General features: G+C 43.7%; 1 protein-coding gene across 1 annotated transcript in view; it reads left to right on the top strand.

Annotated features, from left to right (window-relative positions):
- GRIN2A (glutamate ionotropic receptor NMDA type subunit 2A) overlaps positions 1-23,880 on the top strand; it is a 399,804-nt gene extending 375,924 nt beyond the window's left edge. Inside the window, exons 15-16 of the mRNA XM_012785171.2 lie at positions 5,547-5,607; positions 8,003-23,880. Coding sequence (XP_012640625.1) covers positions 5,547-5,569 — 23 coding nt within the window. The 3' untranslated portion in view covers positions 5,570-5,607; positions 8,003-23,880. The remainder of the gene's footprint in view (positions 1-5,546; positions 5,608-8,002) is intronic.
- Positions 23,881-24,189: the final 309 nt, after the last annotated feature.

The following is a 24,189-nucleotide window of genomic DNA, read 5'->3' as shown; positions in this document are numbered from 1 at the left end:
TTCAGCTTGGTGCAAGGATAGCTGCCAAGGCTTTCCCAACAATGGAACTGGATTTTCAAACATTACAGATGTAATTTTTTCAAGCGGTGCAAATGCAAGTAAATTGAGTTACAACAAAACGATGGGCTCTTGTACATTTCCTAGAACATTCAGAATTGAGAGGCAGATGTTCCCACGGAGGGAACAAGCCGTTTGTAAGGATCTGGCCTGGTTCCTCCGGAGCTGGATGGGATGCTGACACGTAGCACCGGTTCAGAGCAGAACGAGGAAAGGCTCTTTGAGTCATGACTTCTATGTTAGCTTCCTGTGGCTTCTATAACAAATTATCCCAAACATGGGGACCTAAAACAACAGAAATTTGTTGTCTCACAGTTCTCAAAACTGGAAGTCCAAAATGAAGATGCCACCAGGATTGGTTCCCTCTGGCGGCTCTAAGGGACACCCTGTTCCATGCATCTCCCCCAGCTTCTAGTGGCTACTGTCAGATGTTGGCTTACAGATGCATCATTCCAGTCTCTGCCTCCATCTTTTCATCACCTTCTCTGTGTGTCTTCTCCCCTTCTCTTCTCTTATAAAGACATTTGAAATTGGATCTAAGGTCCATCCTAATCCAGGATGACCTCACCTTGAGAGTCTTAACTTAATTACATCTGCAAAGACCCCTTTTTCCAAATAAGGGCACGTCCATGGGTCCTGAGTGGACACAACTCACACAACTTCTAGGATGGTAGCCTCCTGTCCTCCTCTCACTTCACCTTCTACTACGATTCCCATCCCTTATTCACTTGAGGCACTTGGGCCTTCTGCCTGCTCCTCAAATGCAGCAAACTCCCCCTTAATCAGGAATGCTGCTCCTTCTTCCTGGGAAGTCATGCTTCCGTTTAACCACTCAAGTCTCCGTTCCAGTGTCCCTGCCCCAAAGGGAACTTTCTAGATTGCGCTATATAAATTGGCATCCCACGTTCAATTCCCTTCCATCACATTGTTCTGTTATATCTCATTCATAGCGTTTATCACCATCTGAAATTATGGCAGGTGTCTGTTTATTCTTTTGTCTCCCTTCACTAAAATGCAAAGCTCCATGAGCTCAAGGTCCACCCTGTCTCCATGACCTAAACAAGGTCTCCGACGATCTGGGCGATTTCTGCCCCATTGTAGATGCTCAATAAAGAGTTCTTAAGTAGATGGTTGACTATAAAATGCCATCTAGAGCATCACAAAGTCAGGCTTGTACTGTGAGAAACTGACCTTCCAAAACGAGGGAGGTTTTCAGCATCAAGACCACAAGATGTGGGACAAGGAGCGTTCTCTCATCAGCAGGTAGAACGTGGTTTAGAACAGGTGTAAGGAGAATAATCTCCCGAATCAAACATAGCATAGCATCCATCCCAGTGCAGCGATGATCAGCGTGGCCTTCTGCAAGCTCCATTGCCTGTTTGAGCCTTGATTTCCTCATCTATAAATCAGAGGGCAGGGGGATGGGAATGAGGACATACAGGTGCTGGAGGTACAGTGGTGAACAAAGCCAGACATGAGCCCTGCCCTCACTAGCATTTATGAAGATAGATGTCCCACTGCCTGGCAAAGAGGAGGTAGACCACTATATTCATCCATTCCACAAATACTTATTGAGACCCTACTGTGCACCAGATGTGGCCTGGGTTCTTGGGGTACATCCACGAGGAAAGGGAAGACCCCTGCCCCTGTGCAGCTCACATTCTAGTGGGAGGAGGAAGACGATGACCAACAAACTACACAGTGTGTTGGAAGGCAGTGAGTGAAATGAGGAAGAAAGAGCAGAGTGGGGCCAGGGTGGCCATGTGGTGCAGGGGCAGCACGTGGCAATTTTAAGCTGGGGGGCCCTGGCAGACCTCACTGGGAAGACGACACAAGAAGCAAGACACGAAGGCAGTGAGGGAGTGAACCATGGGAATACTGGGGTGGGGGGGACAGCATTCCAGATACAGGGAACAGCCAGCGAAAGACCCAGAGGCTGGAGCGTGCCGGGAGATTGAAGCACTGTAAGGAAGCCACCGCTGGTTGGATCAGAGTGAGCGAGGGGACAGGGGTTAGGAGACAGGTCAGAGAGGGGATTGTCAGGGTGTGTGGGCCACGTAGGGCCCTGAACATTGGGAATGAGTATGTGCCTGTGTGTGTGACTTCCTCTTTTATTATTTGGCCTCGGATCCATTGCCTAACCCTCCGTCTGTAGATTCTACGTTTTTCAGTGATGGAGGGAGGACTTTGGCATTCCTGCCTTAAATCTTCTCTGCTTCTGTCTTATCTCTGGCTATGAAATATTTGTCTAAGGAGGAACATGCAGTTGAGCTACATGGGCCAAGGTGAGCACAGGCTGTCGCACAATAGCTCTTCAATACACAAAGACTCCCACGTATCAGGGAACAAAGCCCTGGACCCGGAGACCACGGTGTCCTGGGTGCGAATCCCAGCCCTGTCTGCCTGACCTGCTGTGTGTCCCCGACAGCCTCTCTGGGCTGCAGCTTCTGGTCTGCAGTCTGGATAAATGGCTCTCTGACCTTCGTTCTCTCCGTCCTTGTATAGTCTTTCACTCCCGAGAAGTCGAAACCCAGAAGACCGCAGGCAATGTTCCTTTGACACCTTTGATTTTTTTTTTCTCTTCGAGCTACTCTGACTGCCACAGAAAACCAGTCATTAAAAAGAATTATGTCCCGGGCAGTCTAAGCATGTGCTAATTTACTAGTTAGCGGCTGGAAAACAATTCCAACCAGATGGAGGTGGCTTGCCTGGATACCAGTCACCAAATTGTTCACATTTTATCTCTCAGAGGGAGGCGGTCAGATATCCGAGGGAAGATGAGTTATTTTCTCTCCTTCATCCAAAATTCTGCTCTGGCTTAAAAAATTCTTAAATATTTCAAGTGCTTCAAACAAGCAAACAAATAAAACCCCTCCTGGATACTTTAATATTTCTGTGAAATTAGGCCCCAAAGAGGAGATGTGTTTGCATTTACAAGGTCGGAGCATGTCATGTTAATTGGAAGGCATGCATCTGAATCCCAGGTTCCCTTCCTGAGCATTGTCATTCTCACCTGTTTGCCGGATTTGAAGGGAAAGCATCTTTGATCTCCTCTTAAAGCAACAGCACCCTGCCAGCGCCTGCATGCTTGAGTCATCCGGGCTCCAAACGCCAGCTGTCCAGAGATCCCTGCACCCTGTCAGCTCTCACCGCTATGGATCTCGTCCAATAGACTCCAGCAAAAGCTGATTTGTCATAGATAACGAGTACATACTTACTATACACCGAGCACTGTCTTGGGAATATTAATGATCTTCGCTGAAACTTCCGTAGGACTTGCCCTGGGTCAGACACTGCTTCAAGGGCGTTAATATATATATATATATATATATATATATATATATATATATATATATATTGCAATACGATAAATGTATTGCATCCTCATAGCAACCCTACGAGGTCCGTGAGCATCCACACTTTGCATTTAAGGCAACTGAGGCTCAGAGAAGCTGAGTAAATTTCCCAACGCCCTTCAGCTAGTAAGTGGCAGATTGGAGTTTGAAACCCAGACGGTCTGACCCCAGGTTTTGAGGTCAACACTGCGCATGTTGAATCCCACCAAACAGAAGCCATTTCTGGTGCAAGGACAGCTTCTTCTCTGTAGCTGGGAAGGGGACCCTCTTCTACCAAGGGCTTAATGGGTGTCAGACACCGTACTGGCGACGGATGTAAATCTGCATTTTTATTGGAAGCTCAGAGAGATGTAAAGTGAAGGTCTGCACTCTACTCGGGAGAAACCTCACGCTCAAAGCTTAAGTAACGTTCCCAGGGCCATGTAGTCACTTGAGTAGAGCCAGGATTTGAACCCAGGTCTTGGGGATCTCAGAAGTCCACCAAATAGGACTTCTTTTTTTTTTTTTTTTTGAGACAGAGTCTCACTTTGTTGCCCAGGCTAGAGTGAGTGCCATGGCGTCAGCCTGGCTCACAGCAACCTCAATCTCCAGGGCTCAGCGATCCTACTGCCTCAGCCTCCCGAGTAGCTGGGACTACAGGCATGCGCCACCATGCCCGGCTAATTTTTTGTATATATATTTTTAGTTGGTCAATTAATTTATTTCTATTTTTGGTAGAGATGGGGTCTCGCTCAGACTGGTTTCGAACTCCTGACCTTGAGCAATCCGCCCGCCTCAGCCTCCCAAAGTGCTAGGATTACAGGCATGAGCCACCACGCCCGGCCAGGACTTCTTTCTAACAGGACCGTTCTAATGTTCAGGATACCCTTTGAGCACATATCCTACAACCAAGTGTATATTAGATGAGTGGGGAACAGAATTTGGATTGTAAGGCAGTCCTGAGTGTTCATGTAGATATTTATCAGATATTGACCCCAACAGCACTGGGATAGATGCCAGCTAAGCAGTGTAGAACAAAACAGACACAGTCCCTGTCCTATGGAGTCTAGCACAGAGGACCATTGTTAAACATGGGATGAATTATGTCATTTGAGATCGCAAAAAACTGTTATTAAGAAAAACAAGAGGGAGGGTTTAATTTAGCTGGGGGAGGAGTGACAGTGGAGAGTTAGCCAGGAATTTCTGCTTTAAAGATATGCTATAGGCTGAATCCTGAAGGATGAGGCAGTGTTTGCAGAGAAGGAGTGAGGTGGAAGTGCATTCTAGGAAGAAGTAGCAGCATGTGCAAAGGCCCTGGGGCAGAAACACACTTGGCACTTTGAAGAACGGAAAAGTCAGTTTAGCTGTATTAGTATTTATGGGGCCTGAGTCACAGGATAATGCAGAAAGGTGAACTTTTGGGGGTTCTGTCAGGGAGATCTAGCAAGCAATATGAGCTGCAGGTACAAAACAGAGCCATGAAGGTGGGTAGGTAGGAGGGGCTGGCCTCAGTGAGTCCACCAGCATCCTCCTGTACCTGTGCCAGCCCTTCTTCATCCCTGCTTATCTCTGTGATCTTAGTCCAGCCCCTGGAACTTTGTAGTCTCCCTGTTCCCTGGCCAGCTTTATTTTACCCACAGCAGCTATCGTGACCTTCTTCTCAGAGCTCCTGGAATAAAATGTAAACTCTTTAGCTGAGCACACCAGCTACTTTGTGATTTGGGGTCTGCCCCACCTCCCACCACGTGACTCATCCCATCTCTCCAACCCGTAGAACTGGAGTCCCACCGTTGCGCCTTGAGATTCCATAACCCCTCGCCTTGCAGTGGCCGACGGTTGGTCGGATAGATTATGTCAAAAATCTCTTCTAGCTCTAACAACCCAAGAAAGAAACGCAGGCAAAACGGATCTGCATTTTCCCCTCGCACCTCCCTTTTGAGCAAGCACGAGTTGCCTAATCCTGTCCTGTCACTGCTCAAGGACGAGCCCGTATGTGAGCCCCGTGTTCATCCTCACTTTCCTTAGACCCGTTCGCCCTTCGTGGATTGAGACGCATCCTGAGAACGGCAGCTCTGCAAAGAAAGCTGCCTGGAGAGCTGCTTTTGTGCAAAGATGTGGCCACCAGGCAAAAACTGAGCCTCTGTTTCCTTCCAGGGGAAGCCACCACGGAGTGCTGAACACGCTCGGCCGGCTCCCTCGGCCTCCCCCAGGTCTGGTGAGTAACCGACAGTTTCCCAGTGGCTTGGTCACCGAGGCTTTCCTGAGGAGGAAAGCGGTGTTCCTTACGCTGACAGCCTGGGAGGCAGGGGTGGGGCAGGAGACTTTGCAAGGACCTCCGGGCTGCGAATGCAGGTTCATCAAGAAGCTGCAGAATTATATCACCGGAAGGGCAGCACGCTGGTTGAGTCATTGGCGAGTGCTTGTGTGCTCTCTCAACCCAGGTGACCTTGGCAGTCTGCACTGCCCAGTTAAAGGACGCGGAAGTTCCGCGCCATGGGAAAAAAAAAGAAAAGAAAACACTTGTTGCTGCAAAACTTTCAACATGCTCTCAGACCCATCAGCTTAGGCCTTCTGGCCTCCTGACCCAGCTCCCACTGGCTGTGAAGGGTTTTCAGTGGAAACTTCTGAACCACAGGGCATTTGCTTATGTACCGCCTCCCAACGTCACAGCCTAGCCCTTGCCTTTCATCTGACTTCTCCCCACGGCCCACATCTCAACTCTGTCTCTTGACTTTTGTCTCCTCTCCTGCTTCCCCATGGCCACTGGCTTAGTTCAGCCTTTGGCATCCTTCAGCTACACCACTGCCATTGTCTTCTGTCAGGTCTCCTTGCTTTGTTCTAATTTTCCCTCTGCACCACTGACAGAGAACTCCCTGGAGCACAAACCTGACCACCTCCCCAGAGTGCTCCCTTCTGCCTGTAGATTGCGGTCCTGAGCCCCTGGCTGGGAGGTCCCAAGTCTACCTCTCTAGGCCAGATTACACCGCCAGGCTCTAGATTCATATTGGCAAGTTCCGACTATGCCTCTCTGGTTGGAAATTCCATGGTCACCTCAAACCCAACCTAGCAAAAAGTGATGGCTGCATAATTTCCTTCAAAACCTGCCCTTCCTCATTCTGGCATGGAGTTCTTCTCAGTCACCCAAGCCAGGGTTGTGGGCGTGGTCCTCAGTACCTCCCTTGCCCTCACCCCCTGCGTTAAGAACTCTCGAATCCACCATCCCAGCTTGGCTCTCCCGCTCTCGCCTGGATTACGGAGACAGCCACCAGGACCTTCCTGGATGACTGTGTAGCTTGCTAGGGCTGCTAGAACCATGAACCACAGACCAGGTAGCTCAAACAAAAGAAATTTATTTTCTGCAATTCTGGAGGTTCAAGATCAAGGTGTCAGCAGGGTTGTTTTTTCTGAGGCTTCACTCCTTGGCTCGTTGGTGACAGTCTCCTCCCTGTGTCCTCACGTGGTCATTTCTCTGTTCATGTGTGTGTCCTAATTTCTTCTTCTTATGAGAACACCAATCGTATTGGATTAGGACCCCCATGTATAACCTCATTCTACCCTAATTGCCTCTTTAATGTCCCTGTTTCCAAACACATTCACATTTTGGGGTAGCTTGAAGATTAGGACTTCCACATATGAATTTGAGGCAGACACCATTCAGCCCATACTAATGACAAATCAGAGAACATCACTCCCTTCTGTAGCTCCTCAGAGCTTTGGGATAAAGTCACAATACCCGGGGTACTTTGTGATTTGATGCCCATGCACGCCTCGCCATGTGACTATCGCCTCTGACCTAGTCATGCTGAATTCAAGTTCTACCGCTGCACCGAGAAGTGTCATAACTCTTTGCCTTGCACAAGCAGTTTCCTCTAACAGAAAGTTTATTTGCTCCTTCTTTTTCAACAGCTTTATTGAGGCATAACTGACACATCATCAACCACACTGTTCAAAGCACACAATCTGTGAGGCCGTCACCACAATCTAGGCAAGGAACATTCGCGCCACCCCCAAAAGTTCCCTCTTTCCCTTTCCAATCCTCCCCATCTCCTCTCCCGCCCATCCCCAGGGAAACACTGGCTGGCTTTCTGTGATTACAGGTTAGTTTGCATTTTCTAAAATTCTGTATCAACAGATTCATAAAGCACATACTCTTTTTTGTCTGGCTTCTTTCTCTCGGCAAAACCGTCTTGAGATGAATCCACGTCGTGCGTACCGACAGTTCATTCCCTTTATCGCTGTGCAGAACTCTGTTGTGTGGGTGACAGGTGTGCAGCATGCTCACCCCCTCACCTGTTGGTGGACATTCATGTTGTTTTCGGTCTGGGGCTGTTACAACTAAAGCTGCTGTGGGCGTTCATGTTCACGTCTTTACGTGGACATAGACTATTGTTTCTCCTGGGTAAATACCTAGGGGTGGAATGACTGGGTCAGATGGCACGGTCTTACCTTTGCATAGATCCTGAATAATTAGACACTGAGTTGTAGAGAAGATGTAGAAAATGATGCATGTGAGAGCCTCTACATATGGTTGTTCGATGCCTACAAGTGTTTGTCATGGAACCAGAAAAAAAAAATTATGCTTTATTTTTCTGTCTTCCTCCTTCTGCCAGCTGTCTTCCTCTGCATCCCGCCGGTTTCTGCCCTGCTGACTCCCTGCCTTCAGGGACAAAGACGAGTCCAGCTTTTCTCCATGGGTCAGGATGGTGTGTGGGCCCGGAGCTCTCCTCCCGGCAACAGCAGCCCCTTCATGATTCCAGGGTGACTCTGTAAAGAAACCAACCACGTGGGCTTCCAAAAGCAGGGACAGGCTCACTGCGTATTTATCCTGCGATGGGAGTCAGAGAGGAAAACACGCGCTAATACTATAAGCATCTCCCTTTTTCACCACCTTCTCCAGGCAACCAATATTCATGGGTCAAAGACAGGTCTGGAGTCAGACTGCCTGGATTTGAATCCTGGTTTGTGTCATTCTCTGGATGCAAGACCTTGTGCAAGATGCTTCCCTCCTGTGCCTCAGTTTCCTCATCTGTGAAAAGCAGATCATGGTATCTCCCTGAGGATTAAGGGCCAAAAGTACGGTGTCTAGCACAGAGTAAGTTCTTTGAAAACGGTATCATTGTTATTATCCAGTCTCCTCCCAGGCCAAGCCCTCTCATCACCATGGCAACCCATGTACCAAAGGAATCACAGGTGAGCTCTCCTTTGATGCTCCCAGAGTTTAAAGCACCACTGTTATTTTCAGCACTCTGCTTTGAAGATGCCTTGTTAACCTCTATTGTTTCATATCAATGGGCCTGAGACTAGCTGAACAATGAATGGAACAATGAATGGAAGTTGCACTGGTATTTTAAAGCAATTAGTTGGGGCAATAGAAATGCCCAAAGGAACGAAAGTAAAACCAATTATGTTAATGCATGGCAGTTCACTGCCATTTTCCCTGAGATAATGTCAAAAATCTAACAGAATGTTGGCAAGTAGGGGGGAACATTACAGGAAAAAAATTTATGATATTTCCCCGCACAAGTCCTGTTTAACTAATATTGAACCTCGGCATGACTAACGTCAGGCCTAGGTGAGACTGGCTTATCAATATTCTTCAGCACATGGCAGCTCGGGGAACCTCACCAGGTTTAGTGGCTCTAGAAAGCTTTGAAATATCTAGGGCTGAGTGGGGCTGTCTTTCAGGAATAATTACCTTTTTGAGCTCTGTCTGCTCTTTTGTTCTCTGCATTCTCCGCAGTAGGGCTGTCGGCTGCCCCCTCTCCCACCTGTTTCCCTGTGCTTCTCCTGTCCTCCTCGTCTTTTAGTGGTGAAAAACTTAGGAGATAATTTGCCTCCAATGCAGACTTCTGGGGCTGGGGTTTGCTTTGAGCACCGCGGCAACATCGCTTTGGGATCCTCCGCTGTGTTTTGACGTTGAGGTTGCTGACTCAATTCCTGCTCCTCGCTGGGAATTCGAACAGGCAACCTTGCTGGAAAAATAACCACTGGCATGCCAGCAACACGCCGCTTGCGTAGAACAAGGGTCAGGTGCTTTATTTCATTTGAGGCTTGCTTTAAACAAAGGGAAGGTTACAAACAGCCCAAGGGAAGCATTCCAACACACTTGCTGGACCAGTGGCTTGAGCCTCTTGACTGTCTGGTCAAGAAGCAGTGAGGTACGGTGGAATAATTTGGGTTTACGGTCAGAGAGAATCGGATTCCAGTTGCAGCCTTAGTTACTCACCGGTGCAGTGGGGAGGCTGGTCTCGCGCCCAGAATTTGGAGCCGATAAGCTTTTGGCCGTCAAGGGCACAGCCACTGAAGGTGGCTCAGAGCCTTAGTCTCCAGCCACCGGGGCAAAGTGTATTTATGCTTTCCTTCCTGCGACGGTTTCCCTCAGCTGCCCAGGAAACGGGCAGAGCCCAGACGCCCCAGGAGGGGAAGAGTCCATGAGGGCAGGCACTCACTGCATCCCAGAGGCTGGTCCTGCTTTGCATGGCAGGCATGTCATCGATATGTCAACGGAAAAGATGCCTAACTCTGTAAAATAATTTTAAAGAGATTTATTCTGAGCCAAATTTGAGGACCATGACCCGGAGCCACTGCCGAGAAGCCTTGAGCAAGTGGACTGGCTGTGGCTGGGTTACGGTTTAGTTTTATACATTTCAGGGAGACGGGAATTACAGGTAAAGTCATAAATCAATATACTCAATACGTGGAAGCCATACATCGGTTTGGCCCAAAAAGGTGGGCCATCTCAAAGTGGGGGGTGGGGATGGGGCTTACAGGTTATAGGTGGGTTTAAAGACTCTTTGACTTGTAATGACATGTAAAGACATGAAGCTTTTGTCTAAAGGCTTGGAATGTTAAGATAAGTCTGTAAATCAGAGACAAGCACCAGACATAGATTTGTGGTGTGAATTGAGGACCTGCAGGTTTGTCTTGCACAGCCTTAGGTCTGTTAATGAGCCACAAAGGGAGTTAATGAGTCTCCAAGGGAGGGGGGCATGATGAGGCATGTCTGACCTCCCTCCTTGTGGCAGGCAATTTGGTTTTAGGATATCCCCGTGGCCAGGATGGGGGTCCATTCAATCAGCCAGAATTGGGGGAGAGCCTTAAGATTTTATTTTAGTTCACAGATACTTGATTGAAAACTACCAGGATCTAGGATCAAGCCAAGATCACGAATGTGCATCACTGCGCATTCCTGGTACTTACGGAAATATCGTACGTGAAGATCTGTTTTTGTAGCTGTTTCAGTCCTAATGAAGACCGTGCTTGATTGAGTTTCACAGCCTGCCAAGCATACCTCACCACCAGTCCCCTACTGCAGCCCGTTTTGTCAGTTCTTTTCTCGACAGCTCCGTGTCTAGCTGGCGTGGGCCCCACTCAGCCTCCCTCTGCCTCTAACCTGGGTAATTACTTCAGTCCAAGCGGCAGCTCATTACCTGCCTGCAGGTGTTAACCGAAGCAGAGCTGACCTCTTAGGAGTCCATTAGTCAGATGCCAGAGGTAGAACATGGGCTCTGATTTGTTACGGCCTCTGTAGCAGGGCTATGGCCTAGAAGTTTCTCTGTTTGAACAGTTTTGTACCAGCCTGCTTAAAAGAAAAATAGTAATGACCTGTCACGTCGTGGCTATCTCCCTAGAGGATGCCTTGTTGCCAAACTTGGCCGTGGCACGAGGCTGCCCACTCTTATTTAGGGGCCAGGAGGAAAATAACCCTTAGCTTATTTTTATGTTTGCTCCAAGACTCTTGCCATGCTCGTTACCTAACACAGGGCCCTCCTTCTGAGAAGCTGTTGGAGAAATCCTCATTTGGTTTTTAGTATGAGAACGGGCAGAGCAGCTGGTGGCAGAGCCATGCAGCTCAGTGCAGGGGGGAAAAGAGCAGGGGGAAAGAGCAGGTGGGTCTTGGAAGGCTCGGCCCTGGGTATGAATTCCATCCTTACCACGTGCTGGCTCTACAAACGTGGGCCTCTCTGCCACCAGCACACTTGCAGAAGGATGCCTAGCATGGAGGCTTGGTGGGGAGATTAGATGAGATAATATATGTAGAGGCCTGGTATTTAGTTTGTACTCAATAAATGATAGTTGTCTCTTGAGCCCAGGCGCTTGAGGCTACAATGAGCTATGATTGGGCCACAGCACTCCAGCCTGGGTGACAGATTGAGACCCCATTTCTAAAAAATAAAATAAAATTTAAAGTGTAGTTGGCACTGTTGTTCTTATATATAGACATGTAACTCCTGCGGCTGGGTAGAGGACCTGCATATGAACCCCCAAAATAGGAAGGATGGTCAAGGTGAAAGCAATTAAAAAAAAAAAAAAAAAGCAAGTGCAGGAAAGCTCTCTGCCTCGCTCTGTGTGTCCAAAAGCAGGACAGAGATTTACAAAGAAGAAAGGTGTTCTGTTCCTGCTCTCTGCCAGGGAGAACAAAGGTTGGCCACTGAAGACAACTATTGACGCTCATGGGCCTGGAGACAGAACCCCAGGAATCGGCATTGACAAGCTTTGCTGGCCAGCCTTTATCTGCCATGCACTCGCCTTCCCGTAGAGACCATAAATCCTTTCCCTTTGTCTTGTTGCTTCTCTAAGAAGTGACTGTTCTTTGTTGAAGACGCTATTTAAGCTGGAACTCAAAGCTACCTGCCCCTTCCCTGGGTGTCTCCCTTGTACATATGAAACATACATGTTAATAAACTTCTATTTGTTTTTCTCTTGTGTACATGTCTTTTGTTTCAGGAGTTTGTCCCAACTAGGAATTTAGGGCAGTTGTAAAAAAAAAAAAAAATATTTTTCTTCCCCTACAGCTGATGTAGTCTTTATTTATTCCAGCTAGACACTGGGAGGCACAGAGGCAGATTTGTGGCCTCCAGGAAGTATCCTGGACTCCTCGGCATAGATCGTGTGCAACAGATTTTGCCCCTGGCTCTCTGTCACTCGATTGTTTAGATTTTTTATATTTGCATCTTCTTAATTACTTAGAATTTATTAAATCTGAACTATTGTATACATCTCTGATAACTGCCTCAAGTCTGGTTTGGAACAAGCTAGAATAGAAACATTCTCACACAAGATCAGGGAAAGAAAGCAAAAAGGGCTGTGGCAGCCTCTGGCATTTCAATTTTCAGTGGTCAATGTAAAAATTTTGGAAGGAAAAAAAAATCAATATAGAGGCGTCCATGATGAATGTTCACTCTTTAAAAATGAAAGGTATCTGCTTCCACTAGGAGTTTCAGGAGTGGATATATCTCCCTGTTGTCTCCGTTAAGGTGTGTTTTCTTGAAAACCTATTATTGGCCCAAGTGGAGCCAAATGTCAAAGTTTTCAAGTCAAGGTTGTTTGGTTCCTGGTCCTACTCATCCATTCTCATTTCTCTCTTTTGTGAGCTAGATTCCTTTCAGTACAAACATTCCCATCCCATTCCGGTAGATTCCACGCACTCTCCCAGTGATCTAGATCCGCAAGAGGTGTGGCTTAGACCCGGGTGACCTGGGTGACCTGGGCATGTCGCCTAACTTTCTGGGATCGCCTTTCTTAACTCCACCTTAATCTCACCTTCTTCACTTGTAAAATAAAGAGGGTAATTTCTTCTGCGTAGACTATTCTGATCAAAGGCAATAATGCACTGAGACCATCTGGCAGGTGCTCAATAAATGTTATTTTCTTTTAGCTTTCAAAGCCTAGGTGAACCTAATTTTAGATTTTTTAAAACAGGTTGTTTGAAACACCTGTTCCTCCTTACCTAATCTCGTCTCATTATCATATAAGCATAGTCCCTTTCCGATACTAATACTCTGGATCAGTTTCCATTATGCTAAACTAGTTTCTGCTGAAATCAGATGATAATAAATTGTATTTCAAACACATGGCTCATCAGCTTGGTCATCATTTGTCTGTGTAGACATCTGCAAAGACGGCATTTGTTTTAAGGAAGCCCGGCCCCAGATTGGGGTCCATCCGGCCCCCAGAAGGCTACCTCTGAAGAACACAGAGACATTCATAACCTTGTACTGTCTTGAGTCTACAATGCCAAACTCTTTCATTATATAATAATATGAAGAATAGCTAATATTGAACCCTTAGCCAGGCACCTTGCTAAATTTATGCATTTTACGTGCATTCCCTCACTTACCCCTTGTATTGTAATTTTCTACTGCTGTATAACAAATTACCACCAATTTAGCAGCTTACAACAACAAACGTGTACTACATCCTGTTTTCCATGGGTCAGCATTTCAGGCGTAGCAGTTCTTCTGTTCAGGATGTCATAAGGCCACACTCAAGGTATCGGCCAGGTTACGTCCCTGTTTGGAGGATCGACTGGGAGCTATAGTTTGAATATTTGTCCCTCCTCAAACTGATGTTGGAACTTAAGCCCCCAGCGTGGCAGTGGAGAAAGGTGGGGCCTTTAAGATGGCCTGTCTCTTAGGAGTGGATTAACCCATTCATGGACTAATGGATTAGCGGGTTAGTTGATGAATGGGTTATCATGGGAGTGGGACCGGTGGCTTTGCAAGACAAGGAAGAGAGACCTGAGCGAGCACGCTCAGCCCCTTGCCACGGGATGCCCTGCACCACCTTGTGACTCTGCAGACAGTCCCCACCATCTCATCGGATGTGGCTCCTCGACCTTGGACTTCCCAGCCCCCAGGACCCTAAGAAATAAACTTCATTTCTTATAAACTACCCAGTTTCAGATATTCTGTTATAAGCAAAAGAAAACTGCCTAAAACTCTGGGGAAGAATCCACTTCCAAATTCCTTTTTTAGGCTGTTTGCAGTTGTAGGACTGAGAGACCTGTTTTCTTGCAGACTCAAATCCCTATGGCTGCTCCACTGTTAACAGGACAGCTTAATTCTTTAAGGTGAACAAGACGGTCTCTGGCTCCAGAGGGCTACGATGGAGTCTTGTACAAGGTAACATAATCGCAGCAGTGATTATTTCTCATCTTTGCCATCTCCTGTTGGCTAGAAGCACGTTACAGGTTCCTCCTCACTCGGGGCGTGGGTGTCAGCAGGTGGGAGCCCCGGGGCCGTCTTAGAGCTCTGCCTGCCGCACTCTTCATCATGACACTCCACGGCAGGTACTGTTGTGGTCACCACTGTTCACACCAGGCACGGGGCCTGTGCAAGTCAGTGCAGTATGTGTCAGTAATCCAGCACTCAAGCCTCAGCGGGTCCATGTTCTTCAAACAATAAATTCCATGAAAAAGACTTTCCTTGCATTTTTTCCTAAAACAACCTCCTTCACGTTTTGGGTGTGAAGATGGTGCTTGTGATATGAGATTTGAGGAGTATCTGCGTGTACATGATCCCTAATCAAAGAATATTTAGAACTGGAAAGGATCGTAAGCATATTGTCCACATCCTTCATTTTGGTATATGAAAAAAACAGAAGATAAGAGAAAGAAAAGAGTTTGCTTCAGGTCACAGAATTGGTAAGTGTCAGAGCTAGCACCACACAGAAGACAGAGCAGAGATTTTTCTTCTTTCTTTTTCTTTTTTTTTTTTCTTGCTTGCTTGCTTTCTATTTTCTTTTCTTTTCCTAACTAGCATCCATTCCCCTCTCCATTTATTTAGAAATAAGACCTCAATTTTCCTTTATATGACACCTTTCCTCTCCTTTTAGCCCTTGGGATTCAGGTTGGGAGCCACAGAAATGTCTAAACGATCCAGGCATGGCCAGGCAGAGAAATGCATCTTCATGACCACAGGGATGGTTAACAATAGGCATACAATCAAAGTTGGGTCAGTAAGAATCAACAAGAACCCGCCTCCAAGCTTTTTGGGGGATTATTGAGAAAGAGGTGTTATCGTTCTGCTAGGGTGGCTAACTGCGGAGCTAGGGTGGAGGTCAGGAGCTGCTGGTGACCCTCGGTGCCATCACATGTGGAAACCCATCTTGAGGATAAAGCCAGAGGGAAATACGTAGAGGAAGAGATTCCTGATGTTTACTGAGCGCTTGATCAAGCCACACCTGAAGCTAGTGCAACTCCTACAATTCGAGGAGACATAAGCCAACATATTTGTTAAACCAATACATTTTCGTTCCTTTCTTTAACCCAATTTGAGATGTTTTCCGACACTACCAACTAAAAGAACCCAAATGATAGGCTTCTGAGTTCGAGTTCAGTGCTCTAGGCTTTGCACTTGTGATTTTAAAAATTATTTACAGTCATAGACTTCAGAGCACAGCATCTTCTGTGAGAACATTAATGCTTTCCATCTTCTCCCCTTGGTCATCTTATTCACCCTTTTCTCTATAATCTGAATACATTAGGGCTTTCTTGACATCCGATGAAAAGGCATCAACTAACTGAGATATCCCAACGGACGTGAAGATGCTTGGGTGAGTTAACATTTTTTCCTCCTAAAAATGACCAATATTTATCAGGCCCTTTGGTTCCAACCTACTACTGGGCAGCTGCCTTCTAGGGGTAGAGGTATAGTAATTACAGGGAACTCTCCATGGATCTCAGCTGTTAGCAGCATGTCCCTCATTCTCACAAGTTCAGAATGAATTGCTTTTTCATGTTACCTGCATTCGACATGGGCAGCCTCAGCTCTGTCTCTTTCCCAAAATAGTTATCTGCAAAATTGGAGTGAGGGGTCACACTGTTCAGGCAGGTGTGTTTTCGAAGGACAAGACTGCAAGCCAGAGAAGGTGGCCATCCCCCTCACAAATCGCTGTGAAAGAACAAAGGCTTAGAAAGCAATGAATTGTCTTAGGTTGTTATTGTTTTATTGAACAAAATCCTATTGGGACTTGATGATCCAATTGCAGCGTTTAAGGGCCACCATCAATCACCATTATCTGAGAAAGGGAAGCATAAGCTTTACGCTTGCAGGTAATAAAACGGTTCTATGAAATCAGCACATGGTACTGGAAGAATAATGGGCCTGGAGCTAGCACAAACTGGGTTCAAATCCTGCACGTGCTAATTACCAGTCATGTGCTCTTGGGGAATTTAATTTATGCAAACCCTCATAAAAGGAGATGATACTTATTTTGCAGGTTTGGGGGCAAATCTATAAGGTAAAACCCAGGCTCCAAACTTGAGTTACCCTGACTTTAATGAATAAGCCTTTAATTAATCCTGGTCTGGAATCCATTCTGCCCATTATAAGGATGAAGCCAAAAACCAGCCAGATCATTCCAATTCTGGGTAAAATGGGATGAGTTCACAACACCCTGCTTCTCCCGCTGAACAGGGCTATAAAACCTGAGCATACTGGATGGATGGGCTGTTTGAGAAGTCTGAAAAGTTAAAATTGGTTGGGAGAAAGACCATACTTTGAAGTGCCTGGAATCATCCGTAAGTTTAGCATTTTTTTTTCCCCTCTGGTATCTTGTATCCTGGACTGAACACAACATCAAAACCAAGAAGTGAGTGTCAGTGGAGGCAGAGAGCGCCCCGGAAGGAATCCTGTAATTCAGCCTCAAGAAACAGGACAAGGTTACCCTGGTGAGAGCAGCAGCCAAAGGGCTCTAAAGATCTAAAGAAACTCTCCCTTGCCATTTCCCCCCTGTCCTCATACTGCTTGACCCCAAACCTGAGCACAGCAAGGTGAGGAGAATAAGCCCAGCTCTCTGGCTAGAGGGCAAAGAAGGGGAGAACCAGGGAATCGAAAAACACAAGGAAGACCATGCACAGGTAGGAAGTAGCTCAAGACAATGCCTCATAACATTGTTTATAAACCACTGGGCTCACCCCAAGCTGCACATATGTGGGTCTGACTCTTTACAAAGTATCAAGGACATTGAGAACAGAGCTAAGAAACAGACACTTGGCCAGGTCCCAGACTGACTAATGAGAGGTTCGTGAAGGAGCCACGTCCAAACAGCACTGCAAGTCTTTGAGCATGGAGAGGACGTTGAAACTACAGCCCAGAAAAGGGTGGCAGGAACAGGCATGCTCTAACCCCACTGGGTCAATTCCTCAGTAACACAAAAATACCGACATTCTCAATAAGATTTAAACAACATCCAGCATCTCATAATATAACACGGGAATATAACCTAAAAGTACTCAGCCTATGAAGAATCAGAAAAACCTCAACTTGCGTGGGGGAAAAAAAAATCTAACAGATGCCAAAACCAAGATAACACAGATGTCGGAATTATCTGGCAAAGAGACTAAAACACTGATGGTAAAAAATGCTCCAACAGGCAAATACCCTTGAAATGATAAAATTATTAAGCATTTTAGCAAAGAATCAGAAGATAGATATAAAGAGGAATTATATGGAAATTTTAGATTTGAAAAATATAACAAAAATCAAAACGTACTAGGACAATGCAATAGCAGAATTAAATACCAGAGGGAAGAGTCAGTGAACTTTTAGGTCAGTAGAAAGTATCCAAGCTGAAAAACAGAGAAACAAAAGATTTTCAAAAACTGAATGCAGTCGCAGATATAATACTGAGGCACAAAAGACATGTCATGAGGAACAGAAGAAAGAGTGTAGAACAGAAAAAAAAAAATATTTCTGTTAATAATTGATAAAAACTTCCCAAGTTTGGGGGAAAATTCCCATAAAACTACAGAAGCTTGGTGAACCCCAAATGGAATAAACACCAAAACTTCATGCCTAGATATATCATAATCCAACTTCAGAAAATTAAAGACAAAGAAAAATATTGAAAGAAACCAAAGGAGAGGAGGAAAGTTTTCTTTGTAATGAAACAACAATTCGGGTGATTATGAATCTCTCATCGGAAACTACGGAAGCCAAAGTGAAGTGGAATAACATTTTTTTAATGTGGAAGAAAAGAGCTGCTAACCCAGAATTTGATATACAGGGGAAATATTCTTCAGAAATTAAGGTAAAGTATACACATTCTGATATGAAGGAAAAGTAAGCGAATTTCTTGTCAGCATGTTCTCTAAAAGGAATGGTAAAGGAAATTCTTTAGGCAAAAGGAAAACGGTAGCAGAAAGAAATTTGGAGCATTGGTGAGGATAGAAGAGCAACAGAAATGGTAAATATATGGGTAAATACAATAAACTATTCTTCTTCTCTTGAATTTTTAAGAATAGATGCAACTGTTGAAAGAAAATATAGTAACATTGCCTAGCAGAATTTTTAATGTATGTAGATATAATGTATAAGACAACACCATCGTAAATGAAGACAAAAAGATCTACATGGTGGTAATATTTTTATATTTCACTTGAAGTGGTAAAATATTGACTATAAAGAGACTGTGAAAAGTTAAGTGCTTTTAGAACAACCACTATAAAAAAAAAACTATATGAAGACATACAGTAAATCCCACAGTAGATAAACTGGAGTGAAATACTAAAAAAGGTTCAGATAACACAAAAGAAAGCAAACAAGAGGGAACAAAGTTTCAAAAAACAGTAGGAATAAAAAGAAAACAAATAATAAAGTGGTACACCTATTTCCAAACACATCAATAATTGCAACTATCATAAGTGGTTTAACAGACCAATTAAATGCAGTGATTGTGAGGATGCATTAAATATGATCCACTAAGTGCTCATACCTGTAATCCAATTACTTGGGAGGCTGAGGCAAAAGGATTGCTTAAGGCCAGGAATTTGAGACCAGCCTGGGCAACATAGAGAGACGCTGTCTCTAAAAACAAACAACAAGAACAAAAAATAGCCAGGCACAGTGCCACATGTCTGTAGTCCCAGCTACTGAGGAGGCTGAGGCAGGAGGATCACTTGAGCCCAGGAGTTGAAGGCTGCTTCTGAGCTTGATTATGCCCCTGCACTCCAGCCTGGGGTGACAGAGCAAGACCTTGTCTCTACTAAAAAAAAAAAAAAATCCTAATCCAATTATATGCTATCTATAGGAAATTGACTTCAAATATAAACATATTTGACATGATAATATAGGTAAGTTAAAAGTATAAAGAATTAAAAATGTTATACCATGTAAACAAAAAAAGAGAAAAGTTGGATTACTATATTAATATCAAGCAAAGTAGACTTCAGAGCAAAGAAAACTATCAAAAATAACAACAGGTATTACACAGTGATAAAAATTCAATTATCCCCAACAATACTAAATGTGTATGCACCTAACAACAAAGCTTCAAAATGCATAAATACGAGCTGACGGAATAGAAAGGAGAAATAGGCAAATCCATAATTATAGTTAGATATTTCAATACTTCTGTCAACAAGAAATGTAACATGCAGATAAAAGCTCAAAAAGGGTATACAAGAACTGAACAATACCATTTAAAAAACTAGATCCAATAGTTCACCCAAGAACAGCACAATACACTTCTCGAGTGTACATACAATATTCACCAAGATACGTTATATCTTAGGCCATAAAACAAACCTTAACAAATTTTAAAAAAATGAAAAATAGGCACAGTATGTATCTGACCATAATGTAATTTGACTGGAAATCAATAACAGAAACATAACAGAAAAATCTCCAAACACTTGGCAATTAACACACTTCTAAGTAATCCCTTGATCAAAAAATAAATATTGAGGAAAATTTTAAAATACCTGAAATTGAATTCAAATAAAATACAACAAATTAGAAATTGTTGCATGGAAATGAAAGAGTGCTTGGAAAGAAATCTATGGCATTAAATGATTGCATTAGAAAAGAAGAAAGGCCTCAAATCAACACGCTGAGCCTCCACTTTAAGAAATCTGAAAATAATGAGCAAAATCCTCAAAACAAAGAGAACAATATTATTATATTTTTTTCAGCAAAGAAATGATTAAGAGAAAAGCAGTAATCAATTCACTAGAGACAGAAAAGCAATACAGAAAATCAACAAAACCAAAAGATATTGATTCTTTGAAAAGATCAGTGCATTTGATAAACCTCTAACAAGACTGGGAAAGAAAATGTGAGAAGACATAAATTACTAATGTTAAGAATGAATAAAGGGGTAACACTATAAGCACTTCAGATAATAAAATACTAATAAAGAAACCCTACAAACAACTCTAGAAACATATATTTGAGTACTTAGATGAAATGCACCAATTCCTTGAAAAGTATAAACTACCAGATTCACCAAGATGAAATAGATAATCCCAATAGACTTAGATTTATAAAAGAAATTGAATCCATTAGTTAAAAGCCTTCAAAAAAAAATAATCTCTCAACCCAAATTCTAAAATTTGGTTGGGAATTTAAAGGATCTAGAATAGCCAAAATATTTGAAAACAAAGAATAAAGTTAGAGGAATCATACCTCTCAGTTTTAAGACTCACTATAAAAATTGCAATAATCAATACAGCATGGGATTGGCAAAGGGATCAACATTCATAAATCAATGGAAGAAAATAGAGAGTCCAGAAACAGATCCAGATAGATATGTCCAATTGATTTTTGGAAAAGTGCAAAAGCAATTCATGGGAGAAAGATATTTTTCCAACAAATGATGTTGAAACTATTAGACATCCATATGGAGAAAAAAAAGATCCTTGATCAGCATGTCACATTTTATACAAAACATCAACTCAAAGTAGAGTATAGACCTAGATGTAAAAAGCAAAGCTATAAAACTTTTGGAGGAAAATACAAGAGGAGATCTTTGTGACCTAGGGTTAGACAAAGAATTATTAGACATGACACTAAAAGCATACTCCACAAGAGACAAATGGATAAATTGGACTTTATCAAAATTTAAAACTTTTCCTCTATGAAGGATGCTGTTAAGAAAATGAAAAGACAAATTACAGACTGAGTGAAAATGTCTGCAAATCACATATCCAACCAAGGACTTGTATCCAGAATCCATATAAATAACTCTCGATCTCAACTGTCAGAAAACAAACAAGTTACAAAATAGGCAAAAAAAAAAAACAACCTAAAACTTCAACAGACACTTTGCCACAGATGTAAATAAATGTAAGCTAAATAAACCCATGAGATGTTCGACACCATTAGCCTTTATAGAAATTCAACTTAAAACCACAATGAGGTGCTACTAAACACGTATTCAGATGGTTAAAGTAGAAAATATACTGCCACTATCAAGTACAGGATGCAGCAAACAAACTAATCAAAACTGCCATACTTCACTAGCATAAATGGGAATGATAAAGCCACTCTGGAAAACAATTTGGCAGTTTTTAATGAATTTGAACATATCCTTAGTATAGGACCCAGAGCTCCTACTCCTGAGTACTTACCCTAGAGAAATGAAAACTTGTGTTCACACAAAAACCTGTACATGAACATTTATTGCAGTTTAATAACCTCCAAAAACTGAGCAACCCCAAATGTCCTTCAGCGAATGAATAGATAAAATGCGTACAGCATCACACTCTGGGATACTACTCAGCAATAGGAAGAAGCAAACTACCAGTACATGTAATAAGCCAGTTTCAGAATGTTACGTACTATAGGATTCCATTTATATGACATTCTCTAAAAGACAAAGCTGCAGAGATGAGAACAGCTCAGCAGTTGCTAGGGGTCAGAGGTAGAGAGAAGGTGGGCTGTGATTGAAAAGAGTATCATGAGGGAATTTGGGGCAGGTGATGGAATTATTCTGTATAATGATTATGGGAGCGGTTACACAAATGCATACATGTGTTAAAATTCATAGAACTGTACATCAAAAAAGTCCATTCTGACGTATGCTAATTTAAAAAAAATGTTTAAACCCCGATGATGTCACCTGTCATGGAGGAGGATGAGAATGAGGGTTCTGCTTCCAAAAACATCTTAACAAGAGGAAAATGTTCCATGAATAATAGCAAACATTTACTGAGCACCTACTTAGCAAGCACTGCAATATTACTCCATTTTATCTAATTTAATCCCCCTCGTGACACTAAGATAATCATTTTATTGTTATCCCCATTTTGCAGATGAGAGAAACTGAGGCCCAGGTCACATGGCTTGCCCAAATCCATGGCTAGGAAATGGAACACCTGCTGTTTGAACGCAAGTCTCACGGACTCTGAGATCTGAATTTTGTGCCAACCATTTTCTACTGCTTCTGGGGTTCCAGTGTTATGCTTTCCTTGTTTTAAAAGCCTACATATTAACTGCCGCCTTGCCAGACAGAAACATCATCTCTGCTCTGCAAATAAGCGCGCTCCCTGCCACTAGCCTCGAGTCAATGGGAATTGCTGACTCTTTGGCAGGGGAAATACTGCAATATTGATTTCCCTTGTTTTCTTTCTCTAATACAGCTGTTAAGTTCTTTTAAACAATGTCATTCATCATGAGATGGTCAAATCGTGGTTTATTGATGTAGCAATTAATTAGTTGGTTGCCCAGTCCTGCAAAGTTTGTTCCAGATGAACAGCTGGTCAGGCTTGGGAGGCATGATGCAAATCTAGCGGACACAATAGACACTGCTGACTTAATCACACTTGAGATGTTATTGGAGGTGGGTCCCCCCTGGCCTCTGGCTGGCTGGTGACTGAGCTGCTCTCAAAGCCACTGCAGGAACTGCCTCCATCAGCACCAAAGCTGGGGCTGGTCATTCCTGGCTTTGCCCAAGGAGGGTTCCTGGGCTCTTTGAGGAAAAAGTGACCTAATAAGTTTGTGATTTACCCTCATGCTAGAGTAATGCTATGCTGCGTAGTGGATGAGGAAGGGGGGTCTGGGCTCAGACTACTTGGGGTGCAGTGGTTGTCCCTTACCAGCTGGGACAACGGACCAGTCATCTTTTTTTAAATTTCAAAATATTAATGGGTACAAATGTTTTAGGTTACATGGATTGCTTCTGTAATGCTTGAGTTCCCGCTATAGGGGTGCCCATCACCCAAATAGTGTTCATTGTACCCATTAGGTAGGTTTTTGGCCCTTCCCTCCTCCCCCTCCCCTGTGCATTGATTTCCACTGTGTTATACTTTCCTCTGTGCACAGATGTGTTCAGCGGTTAGTTCCAATTTAATAGTGAATACATATGCTGTTTCGTTTTCGATTCTTGAGATACTTCACTTAGGAAAATGGTCTTCACTTCCATCCAGATTGTTGCAAAAGGTATTGATTCATCTTCTTTATGGCCAAGTAGTACTCCATGGTGTACATATACCACATTTTATTATATTAATCCACTCATGAATTTCTGGGAACTTGGGTTGATTCCACATCTTTGCAATTGTGAATTGTGCTGCAATAAACATTGGAGTGCCGGTGTCTTTTCGATGATAAGTTTTCTTTTCCTTTGGGTAGATACCCAATAGTGGGATTGCTTAATTAAATGGTAGGTCTACTTTTAGTTCTTTGAGGAATGTTCGTACTATTTTCCATAAGGGTTGTACTAATTTTCAGTCCCACCAACAGTGTATGAGGGCTGTCCAGGAAGCTTAGCTGTGCAGAAGCTTTTTAGTTTAATCAAAACCCATTTATTAATTTTTGTTGTTGCCATGATTGCCATTGGGGTCTTCTTCATAAATTCTTTGCCTAGGCCTATATCTAGAAGAGTTTTTCCTAGATTTTCCTCTAGAATTCTTTCATGCCTTAGATTTAAGTCTTTTATCCATTTTAAATTAATTTTTGTGAGTGGTGAGAGGTAGGGGTCCTGTTTTATTCTTCTGAATGTGGCTATATAATTTTCCCAGCACCATTTATTGAATAGGGCTTCTTTCCCCCTTGTACATTGTTGTGAAAATCCATCACTCTTCCTCAACAAGCTAGGCACAAAAGGAACATATCTTAGAATTATAAAAGCTATATATGATAAACCCATAGCCAACATCATACTGACTGGGGAGAAGTTGAAAGCATTTCCACTAAGAACAGGAAGAAGACAAGGATGCCCACCGTCACCACTCCTATTCAACATAGTGCTGGAAGCCCAAGCCAGAACAATCAGGCAAGAGAAAGAAATAAAG

Source organism: Microcebus murinus, chromosome 19 (genome assembly GCF_040939455.1).
Source record: "Microcebus murinus isolate Inina chromosome 19, M.murinus_Inina_mat1.0, whole genome shotgun sequence".
NCBI lineage: Eukaryota > Metazoa > Chordata > Mammalia > Primates > Cheirogaleidae > Microcebus > Microcebus murinus.
The sequence above is the reverse complement of the archived record's forward strand: the minus strand, read 5'-3'. Positions and strand labels throughout refer to the sequence as shown.